Source organism: Phyllobates terribilis, unplaced genomic scaffold (assembly GCF_046119375.1).
Source record: "Phyllobates terribilis strain yellow unplaced genomic scaffold, ASM4611937v1 Scaffold_3__8_contigs__length_932513732, whole genome shotgun sequence".
NCBI lineage: Eukaryota > Metazoa > Chordata > Amphibia > Anura > Dendrobatidae > Phyllobates > Phyllobates terribilis.
In genome coordinates this window covers 191,693,922-191,711,217 of record NW_027362763.1, presented here as the reverse complement: position 1 = coordinate 191,711,217, position 17,296 = coordinate 191,693,922, and the positions used below count along the sequence as shown (strand labels likewise).

Genomic DNA, 17,296 nt, shown 5'->3' with positions numbered 1-17,296 from the left:
TCTGAATGAATGAAATATTCTCATTGAATACTTTGTTCTGTACAAAGTTGAATGCGCTGACAACAAAACCACATAAAAATTGTAATGCACATGCCCGGGCTGAGCGGCGTGTGCGTGTGATTGTAGTGATTCCACTGTACCGTACCGGAGAGTGCCTGGAGGGGCGTAACTAAGTGTCTGCCCGATCCGACCAAGATCGCACGACGGCATACGACGCCAGTGCACCAGGGAGGAACCGAGCAGAGGTACCAGGGTCTACTCCAGGTCAGACTCCGGACACGGCTGTGGGCCCACACCGGGGAATACAGGAACTGGAAGGTTTAGGCTGGCACACTGGTATGCAGACGGGGAGGTACTGGCAGGTACAACAGGTTGGAGCACAGAGAGGATAGAACCCAGTACAGACTGGGACTTCTGGAACATAACCGCAGAAGCGGTATACAAACACAGCAGGTTGAGAGCAAGACGAGGCCGCCAGGAGCGGAGCAAAGAGTCAGAGCAGAGCGAGGCTGCCGGAGCAGCGAGCAAAGGGTAAGAGCAGGGTAGGACTGCCGAAGCAGTGAGCAAGAGGAAACAGAGCGAGACTGCCGGAGCAGCAAGCAAAGGGTCAGAGCAAACTACCGGAGCAGCAATCTAGAGGGAGCAGGGCAAGACTGCCGGAGCAGCGAGCAAGAGGGAGCAGGGCGAGGCTGCCGGAGCAGCGAGCAAAGGGACAGAGCAGAGTAGGACTGCCGGAGCAGCGAGCAAAGGGTCAGAGCAGAGTAGGACTGCCGGAGCAGCGAGCAAAGGGTCAGAGCAGAGCGAGACTGCCGGAGCAGCGAGCAAAGGGTCAGAGCAGAGCGAGACTGCCGGAGCAGCGAGCAAAGGGTCAGAGCAGAGCGAGACTGCCGGAGCAGCGAGCAAAGGGTAAGAGCAGACTGCCGGAGCAGCGAGCAAGAGGGAGCAGAGCGAGACTGCCAGGGCAGCGAGCAAAGGGGAGAGAGCAGAACGAGACTGCCGGAGCAGTGAGAAAGAAGGAGCAGAGCGAGACTGCTGGAGCAGTGAGAAAGAAGGAGAGAGCAGAACGAGACTGCCGGAGCAGTGAGAAAGAGGGAGCTGAGTGAGACTGCCGGAGCAGTGAGGTAAAGGGAGAGAGCAGAACGAGACTGCCGGGAGCAGTGAGAAAGAGCAGAGCAGGACGAGACCGCCTGGAGCAGTGAGCAAGAGCAGAGCAGGACGAGACCGCCTGGAGTGGTGAGCAAGAGCAGAGCAGGACGAGACCGCCTGGAGTGGTGAGCAAGAGCAGAGCAGGACGAGACCGCCTGGAGCGGTGAGCAAGAGCAGTGCAGGACGAGACCGCCTGGAGCGGTGAGCAAGAGCAGAGCAGGACGAGGCCGCCTGGAGCGGTGAGCAAGAGCAGAGCAGGACAAGGCCGCCTGGAGCGGTGAGCAAGAGCAGAGCAGGACGAGGCCGCCTGGAGCGAAGAGCAAGGCAGAGCAGGGGGGACAGGGCTCTGTTCACACGGAACAGACAGGAAGGGAAAGGCAGAGCCAGATACCCACAGGGTACTTGCAGAGAAGTAGCGAGTGGACCACAAACTCACAAACGAGAGTAGAGAGACAACAAGCAGGAGTTAGGTACGAGTTCAGACTCTGCAGAAAAAGGAAAGGAACAGACATAGAGAAAAAACAGGTAAAAGATAGGAGAGAGTTCAGACTGGAACTGAGTGTACGGAGGAGACCGACACTGCAGCGGAATACAGGAGCGGGTCTGGGAATACGGCCCCCAGAGAGGCGGGACGAACAGGCAAGGAGCGTGTTCAGACAGGACAGACAAGATACAGGAGCAGGTCTAGGTAATCGGCCCCTAGAAGGCGGGAGGAACAGGCTAGGAGCGTGTTCAGACAGGCCTGGAAATACAGCCTCCAGGATAGGCAGACAAGAGGCAAGGAACGTGTACAGACTGCAGGTTAGGGTACACAGATAGGACACAGTACAGACATGGGAACAGATACTGCAAGACAGGTAGCAGACAGGACCTGGCATGTCAGAGACAAAAGCCAACTGACAGGGCAAGATGCTCAGGCAGGGATTGATTGGAGCAGCTGGGTTAAATACCAGGTGACAGACAGCAATAGGCTGAGGACGCACAAGGGGTGTGACCCACAGCAGGTACAAAAAGCAGGAAGTGATCGGGCGCCGCCCTTAAGCAGCAGAAACAGACACAAACAGACAGCATGGAGGGAAGCCAGAGAGACATTCTCAAGTGTGCGCTCTTGCACAGTGGGAGATGGACCACTATGCAAAGACGCCGCCAGGTATGTTACAAAAATCATCAATGGAAATCAAATTTATTAACCAATGGAGGCCTGGATTTGGAGTCACCTCCAAAATTAAAGTGGAAAAACACACTACAGGCTGATCCAACTTTGATGTAATGTCCTTAAAACAAGTCAAAATGAGGCTCAGTATTGTATGTGGCCTCCACGTGCCTGTATGACCTCCCTACAATGCCTGGGCATGCTCCTGATGAGGTTGCGGATGGTCTCCTGTGGGATCTCCTCCCAGACCAGGACTAATGCATCCGCCAACTCCTGGACAGTCTGTGGTGCAACGTGACGTTGGTGAATGGAGAGAGACATGATGTCCCAGATGTGCTCAATCTGATTCAGGTCTGGGGAACGGGCGGGCCAGTCCATAGCTTCAATGCCTTCATCTTGCAGGAACTGCTGACACACTCCAGCCACATGAGGTCTGGCATTGCCCTGCATTAGGAGGAATCCAGGGCCAACCGCACCAGCATATGGACTCACAAGGGGTCTGAGGATCTCATCTCGGTACCTAATGGCAGTCAGGCTACCTCTGGCGAGCACATGGAGGGCTGTGCGACCCTCTAAAGAAATGCCACCCCACACCATTACTGACCCACTGCCAAACCGGTCATGCTGAAGGATGTTGCAGGCAGCAGATCGCTACCTACGGCGTCTCCAGACTCTGTCACATCTGTCACATGTGCTCAGTGTGAACCTGCTTTCATCTGTGAAGAGCACAGGGCGCCAGTGGCGACTTTGCCAATCCTGGTGTTCTGTGGCAAATGCCAAGGGTCCTGCATGGTGTTGGGCTGTGAGCACAACCCCCATCTGTGGACGTCGGGCCCTCATACCAGCCTCATGGAGTCGGTTTCTAACCGTTTGTGCAGACACTTGCACATTTGTGGCCTGCTGGAGGTCATTTTGCAAGGCTCTGGCAGTGCTCCTCCTGTTCCTCCTTGCACAAAGGAGGAGGTAACAGTCCTGATGCTGGGTTGTTGCCTTCCTATGGCTCCCTCCACATCTCCTGGTATCTGCTCCATGCTCTGGACACTACGCTGACAGACACAGCTACCCTTCTTGCCACAGCTCGCACTGATGTGCCATCCTGGATGAACTGCACTACCTGAGCAACTTCTGTGGGTTGTACTGTAGACACCGCCTCATGCTACTGTACCTCTAGGAGTGAGAGCAATGGCAAAATGAAAAAGTGACGAAAACAACAGCCAAAAAGGATGAGAACAGAGAAATGGTCTGTGGTCACCACCTGCAGAACCACTCCTTTAGAGGGGGTACCTTGCTAATTGCTGATCATTTCTACCAGTTGTCTGTTCCATTTGCACAACAGCAGGAGAAATTGTTTCACAATCACTGTGGCTTCATAACTGGACAGGTAGATTTCACAGAAATGTTATTGACTTGGAGTTACATTGTGCTGTTTAAGTGTTCCCCTTATTTTTTTGAGCAGTGTATATAAAGAAACACAAATATATGCACACAAAAAAGGCAGAGGCATGGCATAATAAATGGACATAAATAAACAAACAAACTAAGCTTAGAGAGTGAAACCTTAAATGGATTACATTTAAAATTTGGGGCTATAAGGCTATGTGCCCACGCTGCAGAAATGCTCCGGATTTTTTTTGAGCATTTCTGCATCTCCCTGGCAGAAAAAACGCATGCGGATTGTACATGCGGATTGTACATGCGGATTGTACATGCGGATTGTACATGCGTTTTCCTGCCAGGGACAAGCGGATGTGAAGCGTTCTTCACTGGCATTTCCGCATGCGGGTTGACAAGCGATTTTAGCATCACTTGGAAAGTGCTTGACAACTTGGTCACACTATATAAATCCATGCAAACGGCATGGATTTATATAGTGTGACTCCAAAGAATGGTAAAAAATAAATATATACTTACCTTCTGATGGCCCCCGCAGTCTTTATTCAATCCGTCCTGGCTTGGCGGCAGCTCGCGAAACACTGAAGGACCTGCCATCACATGACCAAATGACGTCAGCGCAGGTCCTTCAGTCCACCGCGATCTGCCGGCAAGCGAAGACAAGGAGAATCAGAAGGTAAGTATAATATTTATTTTTTATTTTATTCTTTTTTTCACAGGTTCTATGGTACCCGGGTCCGGAGGAGAGTCTCCTGTCCTCCAGACCCGGGTACCATTCGCACATTGGAACGCATGGATTCCGCATGTACAGATGCAGTGATGCGGATTCCATGCGTTCCAATGCAAGTCAATGGCGGCGAAAACGCAGCGCTTCCGCAAAATAATTGGTAGTGCTGTCTTTTTTTACGCAATGATAATCCGCAGCGGAAATTTCCGCAGCATGTGCACAGCACATGCGGATTATCATTGGGGACATGGCATACCTTCTACCAAGCATTTTTTAAGTGTTTCTGCAGCGTTATTGCCGCTGTGGAAACGCTTAAAAAACGCATAATGGGCACACAGCCTTAAACTTTCATGCCATTAATCAAATCCAATTAAGGATTCACTCTCTAAGCTCAGTTTGTTTGTTTATATATGTTCATTTATTATGCCATGCCTCTGATTTTTTTGTGTGCATATATTTGTGTTTCTTTAGGTATTTTGTTATACCATGCCTGAGGAAGAGACCCAAGAAGTCTCGAAAGCTTATTTTATTTTTGTTAGCCATTAAAATGTATCATGACTACAAGATTATCTTGTTTTTCCCACTGAGATCAATCTGTACTGTGTAATCCCTTGTAATTTAGTTATCTGCATGTCTAAAGACATTTCTTGACATCTTACTGATTTTTAAAGTTCTCTTAATCCAGAATGCAAGGGAGAAGAAAACAGATAAGTGTTTCAATATCCCAAGGTTCCATGTACATGGCCATCTTATGAATCCACAGTACACATAGAATTCAGTAGAAAAGTATGATGCCTTTGATTTTACAAGAATCCTTCATATTGAGGGTTTTTTTTTCACTCTAAAAAAATGTGTGAAAAAATGTGAAATGCTCCATTGCACTCAGTCTTATTGACGTGGTCTCCTCATAAGGCATCGCTGGGGACTCCATGAGCCAAAGTGGAGCATATTATGCAAATCTCAATACTGTGTGCACAATCCTTTACATAGAGATGTCATCAAAGTACAAGGGTTTACAGAATAAGACAATATTTCTGGTGGTTTACACTGGCTGTAAATGAGGAGCAGAGAGAAAGAGTGTGAGGGCATCTAATGAAAAATATAAATGACAAGGCGACCTGTACGTATAATTAGAATTTGATTTAACATACTTCATGCAACAGTTAGAAATAATAAAGTCATAATAGAATATCTGACATTTCTGTAGTGCTAAGTATAATTCTATTTCATGGATTTTGTTTTTTTCAAAAATAAGCATTCAACCTCAAGAACAATGCGAGTAGACTACTAGTAACTGCCCTCTAAGGCCTAATGTACAAGTTGTGTTCACATTATATACCTATAGAATAAAAAGTATAAATTATTCATGTTCTAGTGAATACATTTCTGTGTGAAATATAAGTTTTATGCTGTTAGGATGCCGCACGGCCAAAAAACTGTATTGCAAAAACACATATATTTTTTTGCGGTACAGCGACAAGCTTAGCTTGTACAGGGATACACAGGTGACACATAAAATAGTGGAATGACAATGGTGACATTTTACAAATAATTGGTAAAGCCTGCTGGCAATCTCTCCAGCAGCACCTCCTTCACTCAATGTCAATGTCAACGTCAATATCAAAACAGTATAGCACACATACATTGTGTTTATCACAGTTCCTCTCTTGTCTAGCTCACATAAAAGCAGTGTCCTGCAGTAGCTTGTATGCCAAGGTGTGTACTCTTGAGGTCTACTCACTCAGCTACCATGTAACAGTTTGTCATCCCAGCCATCTCTGGAGAGGCAATCTTCTTCACACACAGACATCAGCTTTCAGTCTCTTTCGGATGTGGCTATCTCTAGCCCTATCGGCAGCTAATCTTCACCCTATCGTGCAACTATCACCTCAACATGTTAGTGAATGCACTCTAAGCTTCCTTCTAAGGTGTCACTCTGTCAATCCTCACCTTTTGCGCTCTCTCACATCAGCATATACATCGGGCGAGTGCTATCCAATTTTTTATCAGATAGCACTCGGACCAATGTTATTCAATGGGGCAGTCGGATGCCTGATTTTTTTCACTGACAAAATCTGTAAGAGAAAGAAATCGTAGCATGCTGAGATTTCACTTTGAAATCGGATGCCACCCATTCAAGTCTATGGGTGCATGGAAATCATTGGACTGCACTCGGACGACATCTCAGACTCACAGAATGGAGAAGATGGAGAACAAATTCATCCGAGAGGATCAGATGACACTATGCTGACACTTGGATCAAACTCTGATCAGAGTTTGACCAGAGTGTAAACAGCATAATTGACCCGATTCTCTCGGATGAAAGAATCTACAGTCGTGTGACTCTAGCCTTTCAGTAATAGAGGTACTCTCAGGCAGGTCTCCTTCCATGGAACACACTACTTTAACTATAGGTGAGGTTTGAACTTTTTGAATGCTCCTCTGTGAAGCTCGCTAAACTGAGATAATGTCTCTTCCCCACTTCCTAGCTAGCTATGGCGCAAGCATCTTTCTTTGCTGCACAGCTGATCATTTTCTCTAAAAGTCTGTGCATTTTGTTTGTGTCTGACCTACACTGATGAAAACACATGTAGTCTATGGTCTCTTGGACTTTACTAGCGGTCATGAAAGCGCTTACTCTTAATTTAGAAAATAATAGTGGGGTTCTTGTGGCATCGACCCTTAACTTTTAGATGCACAGCACCTGCACAGACGCTTAGAGGGGAAGGGGAGGGAGGTGAGCAGCTAACTGTTGTGTAGAAATCAATGGGTTGGAGACAGCTTATGACTCTCGTGGAATGTAACTACTGCACACACTCAGCCAGGGTCCAGTGGTCAAGCTCCATGGAAACCAGCTCTACACTATTTTAGAGAAAAGTTGTCATTACAGGAGAATGACAGCAGATAGAAAAAGCAAGTCAACTTGCTTATTTTTTATACTATTAACTAACTATAGAAATTTAATAACATGAGAATATCCCTTTAATATTAACAGAATATATTACACTATTAGCTAGTTTAATTATGTTCATATTTATAAGGCTAAATTGAAACTAAAATATTAAAATGGTTCAGTTTGAACTACCATTTTAATATTGTAAACTACAACTGTGATTTAGCCTTTGAGACAGGAGAACCAGAACATTCCTAACTAGTTACTATAGGACACACCACACTACCCAAAATTCTGTTTTGATTGTAAAAAGATTTATGCCCAACTTAGCTTTCTGCCCAGACACAGCAAGGGGGCTAGAAAGGGGTATATAAAGCTTAGGATTAGATAAAGAACAGCTGAGTCCAAAGGAAATTGTAAAATACAAAGTATCTGTTCTCATCAATCTGGGACCCTTAAGGCCGTGGGAAGCGGGACTTGTCCAGATATGGAGGCTAAGTATAATACATGTTTATTTCTATTGTACAGCTTTTGATATCTTGCCTGATTAGCCATTGATAATATCTTTTGATATATTGTATGTCTTGTGCTATCTCTTATTTTCGTGCATATATTTCTGATTATCATTTCAGAAATTGTATTATTTCATGTAGCCATTGTGTGTGAATCTATTTAGTCTTGCATTGACTGTAAAATACAATATAATATCACTCAGACTTGGAATCCGGAATAGTATAAAACAACCCATTTCCAGAATTCATGGCTTCACTCACCTCTTTCTTCTTGGTAACACATTCTCCTTTTCCAAAGCAATGCGGAGCCTCAGGGCTTCTTCCTTCAGGTATGCAGTCAGTGACTTTTACCACCACCACAAGCCGTAAAGCCACAATGCACTTACTCACAGAATCGTTCACAAAGCCTAGAACATAATGTTAAACCATTGTTATCTAAATATAAGCTGTAGAAAAAACCATGCTGCTGTCTACATCAATTATCCATATGTTTCCTTGAGGTCTTGTTCATAATTGCCTTGCTTTAAGGTAAAACAATCATTGTTACAGATTTTGATGCAGATGTACAGCATACATCACTCTATGCTCTGGAAAGGGTGATTTTATGGTGAAAATCTGCAGCATAAATTGACATGTTGTAGGTGTAAACCCGCAGTGCAGGCTAATGCACTGATTATTTTTTCTGCAGTGTGTGGTTAATGTTTGATGAAATCTCATACACTATGCTGCTACTCTAATTCACTGTGAATTTTGTGCCTGCAAGTCAGTAAGGAAAATCCAAAGTGTATCTGCTTTGTGTGAACATACCCTTATAAAGTACACGTCCACAGGTTGTTACAGGTTTTATCTGCTATTTAACAGCCTGCTCCTCCATGTTTCGGGCTTTCTTAGGTCACTGTACATAGGCAATGGAAACCACGAAGACATCTTATATTTTCAGCATGCAAACAAGCAAAACTAGAGAAAAATGTGCAAGAGCAGGGATGAGCTGTGATCAACCGATGTACTGATGTAGAGTCCTAGAAATACATTAAAGAAGTTGTCCATTACTTTTCCATTGATGCTCTATCCGTAGGATAGGGCATCAATGTCTGATCGGCCAGGGCCCGCACTCGGCACCCCCACCGATCAGCTGTTATCGGTGCTGGCAGTGGCCGCTGGCCGGAAGTACTTGCATGCGGTGCTTGACCATCTAGCTGTAGTGGCCGCTGCGGAGTACTGCACATCTGCCTCCAATTGAATTGAATAGGAGGCGGATGTGTAGTAGTCCGTGGCGGCCACTACAACTAGACGGTCAAGCTCAGCAAGTAAGTACTTCCGGCCGGCGGCCAGCGCCGCTGGCACCGATAACAGCTGATTGGCGGGGGTGCTGGGTGTGGGACCCCGGCCGGATAGACTAGTATACAGAATGGCTCGGTCCCTGACGGCTTCAAAAGTACAGGTGCTTCTCACTAATTTAGAATATCATCAAAAAGTTAATTTATTTCAGTTCTTCAATACAAAAAGTGAAACCCATCTATTATATAGAGTCATTACAAAAAGGGTGATCTATTTCAAGTGGTTATTTCTGTTAATGTTGATGATTATGGCTTACAGTCAATGAAAACACATAATTCATTATCTCAGTAAATTACAATAATTAACAAAAAACACCTGTGAAGGCTTCCTAAGTGACGCGCCCCTGGGCCTGTGTCGCGCTGCGCTGCGCATGCGGGAGCTTACCCGGAGCCGGATCTGTGGAGGGTTGTAGTCTCGTGGCGGTGACCCGGTCCGTGCCCAGGGAGTCAAACTAGACGGCAGTCCATTAGTAGTAAATGGTTGATGACTACGCCACCCGTTGAGTGCAGCCAGGGGGCTGCTGCTGCAGGGCAGACCGCTGAGGCCGATGGTGGGATTGTGCAGCGTGATAGTATAACCCCCAACGGGAGGGGTATGGCCTCAGGGCAGCCGACGTGGATGATGGGGGTAGCAGGAACCACTCAGAGACGGTACGGTGTAGTTCAGGGTCTTTACTGGTAACAACAAAAGACCCTCCCGGAGTACTTGCTAGCGGATGGGGCCTGGTCAGTCCTTGAGCAGATGGGATCTCCCCTGGCCAGGCGTAGTTGTAGGCCTCCCAAACTGACTGTACTCTTCTGGCTACCTTGCTAGGAGCTGATGTAAGTAGCCCACGTCCCTGAGTGTACCGTGTGGTGCTCACCCGTATGGCCGGTGACTCGGGGCCTTCTAATGGCTTCCGCTCCACGATGGCGGTGCTGGTCCCACGCGTGTGACCGTGCCTTCGGGCTTCTGGGCCAGAGGACCTGAAATCCCCTGCCTGACGGATTCTGCTGCTGGGCAGGAATTAGTCCCCACAGCCTCGGACTCCGGGTCCGGTAAAAAGTCTTCTTAGTCAGGGCGAACTCTGCAGCTGCCAGCCCCTGACTCCTTGTAACTGCTGTTTCTTCCTATGCTGTCTCTACTTCTTCTCTTCTTCTACTCACTCACCCTGCCTCAGCCCCAGGTTTATATAGGGGAAGTTCTTCCCCTCCCAAGACTGGGCAGGAGGTGTGGCATGCTCAGGATCCCTGACTAAAGGACCTCCCACCTGCTCTCAGACATAACATTACGTTACTGTGGCAACCAGACCCCTGGGGTGTCACATTCCCCCCTAGTAAAATTTAGTACTCCGGGACTAAACACATTTAGAAAACATAACAAGGCAAAACATTAATAATACAATAAGAAAACACATAAAGATGGTTACGGCGTGTCCGCAACCGGGTGCAGTCTCTGAAGAAAGCAAGGTGTCCATTTCACCAACACAGGGAGACGTAACCAGGTAGGGGTCTGTTCTACCCCGAGTCCTTGACAGTCTTTAGTCCATCCTGGGTTACGCTCCAACTATATACAAGGATTCCCGGTAAATCCACCAAGGATTCCTAAAAACAACTAGAAATACAAAATTACACACAAGCAACTATAGACAGGTAAACATTATAAAATAGCTTAAACATTTAGATCCTCCAACGTGCGGGTAACTGGCCTCTAGTGGCCCTAGTGGACCTACGGAGCTGACTGTCTGGCCCTGAACTACAGGGTGTAGGAGCTGTCAAGGGTAAACTGGGCAGCTGTCTACCGGCTCTTTGTCTCACTAGGGGTACGGCAGGCTCACTATAAGCAGAGGGTTGATTCTCCTGTTCTACTTGTGTGGAGTCTTCTGCCTCCTGGACCGGCTGTTCTTCCAGCTCTACCCGTTGCTCCGTAGGTTCTTGGGATGATGGTTGGAGGAAGGTGAGTACGGGTACCACAACTGCACCATTGACTTGAGTCCAAGACCGAGGGAAGTCCCCGAGCACGGTACTAACCATATCTTCCCTTTCTCCCACGGGTCGATGGTCTTCTTGTTCCTCTTCAGGGTTCCTCAGTTGTTCGGGACACTTCTTCAGGTGGTCCCGGGATACAATGGCTGTGGTTTCCCCTCCGTCTTTACTGATGGTACAGACCTTCGGGTTCTCGTGGCTTGAGGGCAGTACGGTGTACGGGTCCTTCTCCCACTGGTCATCCAACTTGTGGAGCCGTCTTTTCCTCTTCAAGACCTGCTCTCCGGGTACCAGGGGAACAGCGGGAGCATACTGGTTGTAAGTCTTCTCTTGTCTTTCCCTAGCCTGACAGAGACTTCGCTCCACGCTCTCCTGTACTCTCCGGTACTGCTGCTGCCTCTCTGTGTCCCAGTCTGTTTCTGGTGAAGTGTCCTCAGGTGTCAGGACTCCCATTTCCAGGTCAACAGGTAACTTACCAGGTCTCGCCCTCATTAGGTAAGCCGGGGTACAGTTGGTGGAACCTACCGGGATGTGGTTGTATAGGTCCACCAGATCGGGCAACTTCTCAGGCCACAGACTGCGTTCTTCCAGGGGCAATGTTTTTAGAAGATCCATTACCACCTGGTTCATTTTTTCACAAAGTCCATTAGTTTGCGGATGGTAGGGTGTCGTCCTTATCTTCCGGCAGCCATACAGATTGCAGAATTCCTGGAAGACCTCCGCTTCAAAGGCAGGTCCCTGGTCCGTCAGCACTTGGTCCGGGTACCCGTGTGGACGGCAGAAGTGCTGCTGGAAGGCCCTAGCTGCTGTTTGAGCCGTTAAGTCCTTGACGGGGACGACAACCAAGAACCGGGAGTAATGATCCATGATGGTTAACGCGTAGACGTAGCCACTTCTGCTTGGGGTCAGTTTTACATGATCCAAGGCTACCAGTTCCAACGGTTGCCGGGTGACGATGGACTGCAGGGGAGTCTTCTGGCTGGCCCGGTCCTTCCTTCTCAGATTGCACGGGCCACAGTCTCTGCACCACCTCTCGATGGTTCCCCTCATGCCTACCCAGTGGAACCGCTCGCGCAGCAGGAACTCCAGCTTTTTCCACCCGAAGTGTCCAGCTCCGTCGTGGTATGCCTCCATCACCATGGCTGCGTCTCTTCGGGGCACCACTACTTGCCAGAGTAGTTCATGCGTCCGGGAGTTGACCATTCTGCGGCACAACTTCCCCTTGTAAAGGAATAGTCGACTCTTCTCCGCCCATAGTTGTTTGGCTTCCTCCGGAGCGTCTGGTTCAAGGCGAGCCTCCGGCCGAGTCAGCATCTCCTTCACCAGTCGGACGGCAGGGTCGCTGTCTTGCGTTTCCGCCCAGTTGTAGTGGGGTAAGGGGTTCAACGTAGCAGCTTGCTTACCCCTTACCCGGTGGGAATACTGGATAGTCCCATGACGGTGGAACGCAGGGAGTTCAACTTCTTCCAGTCCCTCCGGATCTTCTCCTTCGTCCGGCAGGTTGGGCATCCTGGACAGGGCGTCCGCGTTAGTATTGGAGCGTCCTGCCCGGTATTTGATTGTGAACTCGTAGTTGGACAGACGGGCCATCCACCTCTGCTCCAGGGCACCGAGTCTTGCCGTGTCCAGGTGTATCAACGGGTTGTTATCCGTGTATACGGTGAACCGGGAAGAAGCGAGGTAATGCCTAAAGCGCTCGGTGACTGCCCATACCACGGCCAGGAACTCTAGCTTAAATGAGCTGTAATTCTCGGGGTTCCTTTCGGTGGGTCGCAGTTTTCGGCTGGCATAGGAGATCACTCGTTCTCTCCCCTGCTGAATCTGGGATAGTACGGCTCCTAGCCCGATGTTACTGGCGTCGGTGTAGAGGATGAAGGGCTGGCTATAGTCTGGGTACGCCAAGATTTCATCCCCCGTGAGGGCCATCTTCAGCTGGCGGAAGGACTCTTCTTCTAGCTCTTCCCATTTGAAGGGCGGCTTCTGGTTCTTGGCCTTCCGGGACTGGCCTATCAGGAGGTCCTGCATAGGCGCTGCCTTTTTGGTGAAACCGGGAATAAACCTTCGGTAGTAGCCTACCAACCCCAGGAACTGCCGCACTTCTTTTACGCTGGAGGGGCTTGGCCATCCCTTAATTGCGGTGATCTTATCGGGGTCGGGAGCCACTCCGTCAGCGCTCACCACGTGTCCCAGGTATTGCACCTTTGGTTTCAGGAGGTGACACTTGGAGGGTTTCACCTTTAGGCCGTAACTCGCCAGAGCTTCGAACACCTCCGCCAGGTGTTTCAGGTGGTCCTCATAAGTTTTGGAGTATACGATGACATCGTCCAGGTACAACAGGACCGTCTCGAAGTTTCTGTGGCCCAGACAGCACTCCATTAATCGTTGGAAGGTTCCTGGGGCGTTGCAGAGTCCGAACGGCATGCAGGTGAACTCACTAAGTCCCATCGGGGTGGTGAATGCGGTCTTCTCCCGGTCCGCCTCTGCTACAGGAACCTGCCAGTACCCGCTAGTGAGATCCAAGGTAGAGAAGAAGTTAGCAGATCTTAAAGCAGCCAATGACTCCTCTATCCTTGGTAAGGGGTACGCATCCTTGTGTGTGATACGGTTGATTTTCCGGTAATCTACACACATCCTCATGGTGTTGTCTTTCTTTTTGACTAAAACTAGTGGGGCTGCCCAGGGGCTACAGCTATCCCGGATTACCCCAGCCTCCTTCATGTCTCTAAGCATCCCCTTGGCGTGTTGGTAATGTGCAGGGGGTACGGGTCGATACCTCTCTTTTATGGGAGGATGATCTCCCGTGGGGATGCGGTGTTCTACCCCCTTGACTCGCCCGAAGTCTAACGGGTGTTTACTAAACACTCTCTCATACTCTTGAACCACCCGATAGACTCCTTGTTTCTGATGTGAGGGAGTGGAATCAGTACCCAAATGTAGTTGCTGACACCAGTCCTCCATGTCTTTCTTAGAGCCGTTACCTTCCTCCGGGTGAGATGGAGGCAAGGGTTCCACAGATTGTATAGAATTTTGATTAGTGGTATATAATTTGGCTAGCGTGGCATACCGGGGCAGGTACACTTCCCTCTCCCCGATATTTATTATGCGAATGGGCACCCTCCCATGGCGTACATTGACCACCCCCCGTGCTGTCAAAATGGTGGGCCTACTGTCTGAGTAAACTGGTTCTACCATTGCCTGGTAATCTCTTCCTCTCAGACCAATAGCTGCCCGGCACCAAATCATCATTTCACTTTTTGGGGGCATGGCAATAGGAAAAGGGTCACACATTCTTACGCTACCAATCTCACCGCCGGAGAGTTCCACTTGTTGCCGTTGCATCAGTGCCCGGATCTCTTTCTGGAGCACCCGCTGCTCGCCGGAGCTGGCGTTCTTGGCAACCTGCTGTAAAAGGAAAATCACCTCTGCAAGACAATTTTCAATTACGTTAGTTCCTAGAGTTATTTTTGGGTGACTCTCATGTTTATCAATATCTACAATGATCAGTCCCTGTGCGGCCAGTTCGACTCTACCGATTTTGAGGGCCACCTCCTTAAATCCGATCTGTGGCACGGGCTGGCCATTGCTGGCGATGATACTCAAGTCGTCGTCAGGGTAGTGGGTAATATCCGAGTCATTCCAGTACCGCTTGAAGAGCACGTACGGGATGGTGGTGACCTGTGACCCGGTATCCAGTAGGGCACTCATGGGAATGCCATCCAGTACCACAGGCAAGACTGGACGTCCTCCCACATATCTGTCGCGCCAGTTCGATGGGCCTGGTGATCTTTTTCCTGGGGGTTGGCCCTCTACCCCAGGTTGTGCCCGTTTAAAGAACAGTACCTTTCCATATGTCCGGGTTGATTGCAGCGGCGGCAGATGGGTCGTCCGTCCTCGCTGTATCGGTCACTGGGTCTTCCTCTGGCCGGTGGGGTCCTCCTTGGTCGACGCCACGGGATGTCCTCCGGTCCGGATGCCAGCTGGATCTTCCCTGGGGTGGAGACCTGTAAAGACTGCACAGTTCGGGTTAGCGCAGCAACGCTCTTAGCTAGCTCTTGGACCTGATGGTGTAGGTCTGGAGCCGGGTCATTGTCCAAAGCCTGCGCATCAGCTCCCACAGGCCCTGCTGACAAGGGCGCCGCCTCCTGGTAGTAAGTGGTAGTGGGGCGTCTGTGGGTCACAACGCCACCTGGTGCCGGTTCTCGGAGCACCCGGATGGCTCTGTCCTTGAACTGTGCAAAGTCCAGATGGGGATCCTGTAAGGCCATTGCCCGCAACTGGGTTCGGTGGGCATTGCAATATAAACCCTCTATAAATTGTTCAGTCAACAGCCTGTCCTCGTTTCCCACCCCATCAGGGTCGGTCTGCTTTATGGCCCTCAGGGCCTCTTGTAGGTTTAGTGCATAGTCCCTTATACTCTCATGCGCTCGCTGCTTGCACCCGTAGAATCTAAGCTTAATCTCGGCTGAGGTGCGGGTATCAAAGGTGTCCTTCAGCCGGGTTAGTATCCCTGCGACAGTCTTCCTCCCAGGTGGCCAGGATTTTACTTCCCTTTTGGCTGCCCCGGTTAGTTGGGCCACCAGGATGCTCACTTTTTGCTCTTCTGTGAGGGGGTACACCTGGAAGAGGCTATCCAGCTTTTCTCTAAAGTCATGCAGGGTATGTGACTCCCCTGAGTACTGGGGTAGCCAAGCTGCTCCCGGGATATAGGGCATTGTGAAGGGCATAACTGCAGCAGCGGTAGCGCTGGCGGGGGTTGGGGCAGTGAAGCTCTCCTCCGTATCCGACATCTTCCTCCCCCCTAGTGGACCGTGGCCTACCTTGCGATGATCCTCTTCCGTAGGCCGCGGCTCCGCAGTGGATCGTCAGGGTTGAGGACCTTCCGTCGCGCTCCTGTGACGTCGGCGTCTGCTGGGCTCCTTCCAGGACCTTACGCAACGTCCGGACGTGAGGCGGGGCTTCAGTTCTCGCGCGCTTTCGGAGTCCACGCCCCTCTTCTTCCCGCGCGGCGTCTCCAAGATGGCGCCGGATGGCGGGAAAACTCCTCGGATGGCGGGAAGAAGGCAGAAGATGGCGCCGGATGGCGGGAAAACTCCTCGGATGGCGGGAAGAAGGCAGAAGATGGCGCCGGATGGCGGGAAAACTCCACGGATGGCGGGAATCTTCACCACTGGTAAGTTTGAACAGTCTTTTTCAGGCACGCAGTACCCGGTGGTTGCGGGCACGAAATCCTGCCGACTACGCCAAAGTTGACGCGCCCCTGGGCCTGTGTCGCGCTGCGCTGCGCATGCGGGAGCTTACCCGGAGCCGGATCTGTGGAGGGTTGTAGTCTCGTGGCGGTGACCCGGTCCGTGCCCAGGGAGTCAAACTAGACGGCAGTCCATTAGTAGTAAATGGTTGATGACTACGCCACCCGTTGAGTGCAGCCAGGGGGCTGCTGCTGCAGGGCAGACCGCTGAGGCCGATGGTGGGATTGTGCAGCGTGATAGTATAACCCCCAACGGGAGGGGTATGGCCTCAGGGCAGCCGACGTGGATGATGGGGGTAGCAGGAACCACTCAGAGACGGTACGGTGTAGTTCAGGGTCTTTACTGGTAACAACAAAAGACCCTCCCGGAGTACTTGCTAGCGGATGGGGCCTGGTCAGTCCTTGAGCAGATGGGATCTCCCCTGGCCAGGCGTAGTTGTAGGCCTCCCAAACTGACTGTACTCTTCTGGCTACCTTGCTAGGAGCTGATGTAAGTAGCCCACGTCCCTGAGTGTACCGTGTGGTGCTCACCCGTATGGCCGGTGACTCGGGGCCTTCTAATGGCTTCCGCTCCACGATGGCGGTGCTGGTCCCACGCGTGTGACCGTGCCTTCGGGCTTCTGGGCCAGAGGACCTGAAATCCCCTGCCTGACGGATTCTGCTGCTGGGCAGGAATTAGTCCCCACAGCCTCGGACTCCGGGTCCGGTAAAAAGTCTTCTTAGTCAGGGCGAACTCTGCAGCTGCCAGCCCCTGACTCCTTGTAACTGCTGTTTCTTCCTATGCTGTCTCTACTTCTTCTCTTCTTCTACTCACTCACCCTGCCTCAGCCCCAGGTTTATATAGGGGAAGTTCTTCCCCTCCCAAGACTGGGCAGGAGGTGTGGCATGCTCAGGATCCCTGACTAAAGGACCTCCCACCTGCTCTC

At 50.2% G+C, this 17,296-nt stretch overlaps 1 protein-coding gene across 1 annotated transcript in view; it reads right to left on the bottom strand.

Annotated features, from left to right (window-relative positions):
* DNER (delta/notch like EGF repeat containing) overlaps window positions 1–17,296 on the bottom strand; it is a 399,406-nt gene that overhangs the window by 164,197 nt on the left and 217,913 nt on the right. Inside the window, 1 exon segment of the mRNA XM_073674412.1 lies at window positions 8,085–8,230. Coding sequence (XP_073530513.1) covers window positions 8,085–8,230 — 146 coding nt within the window.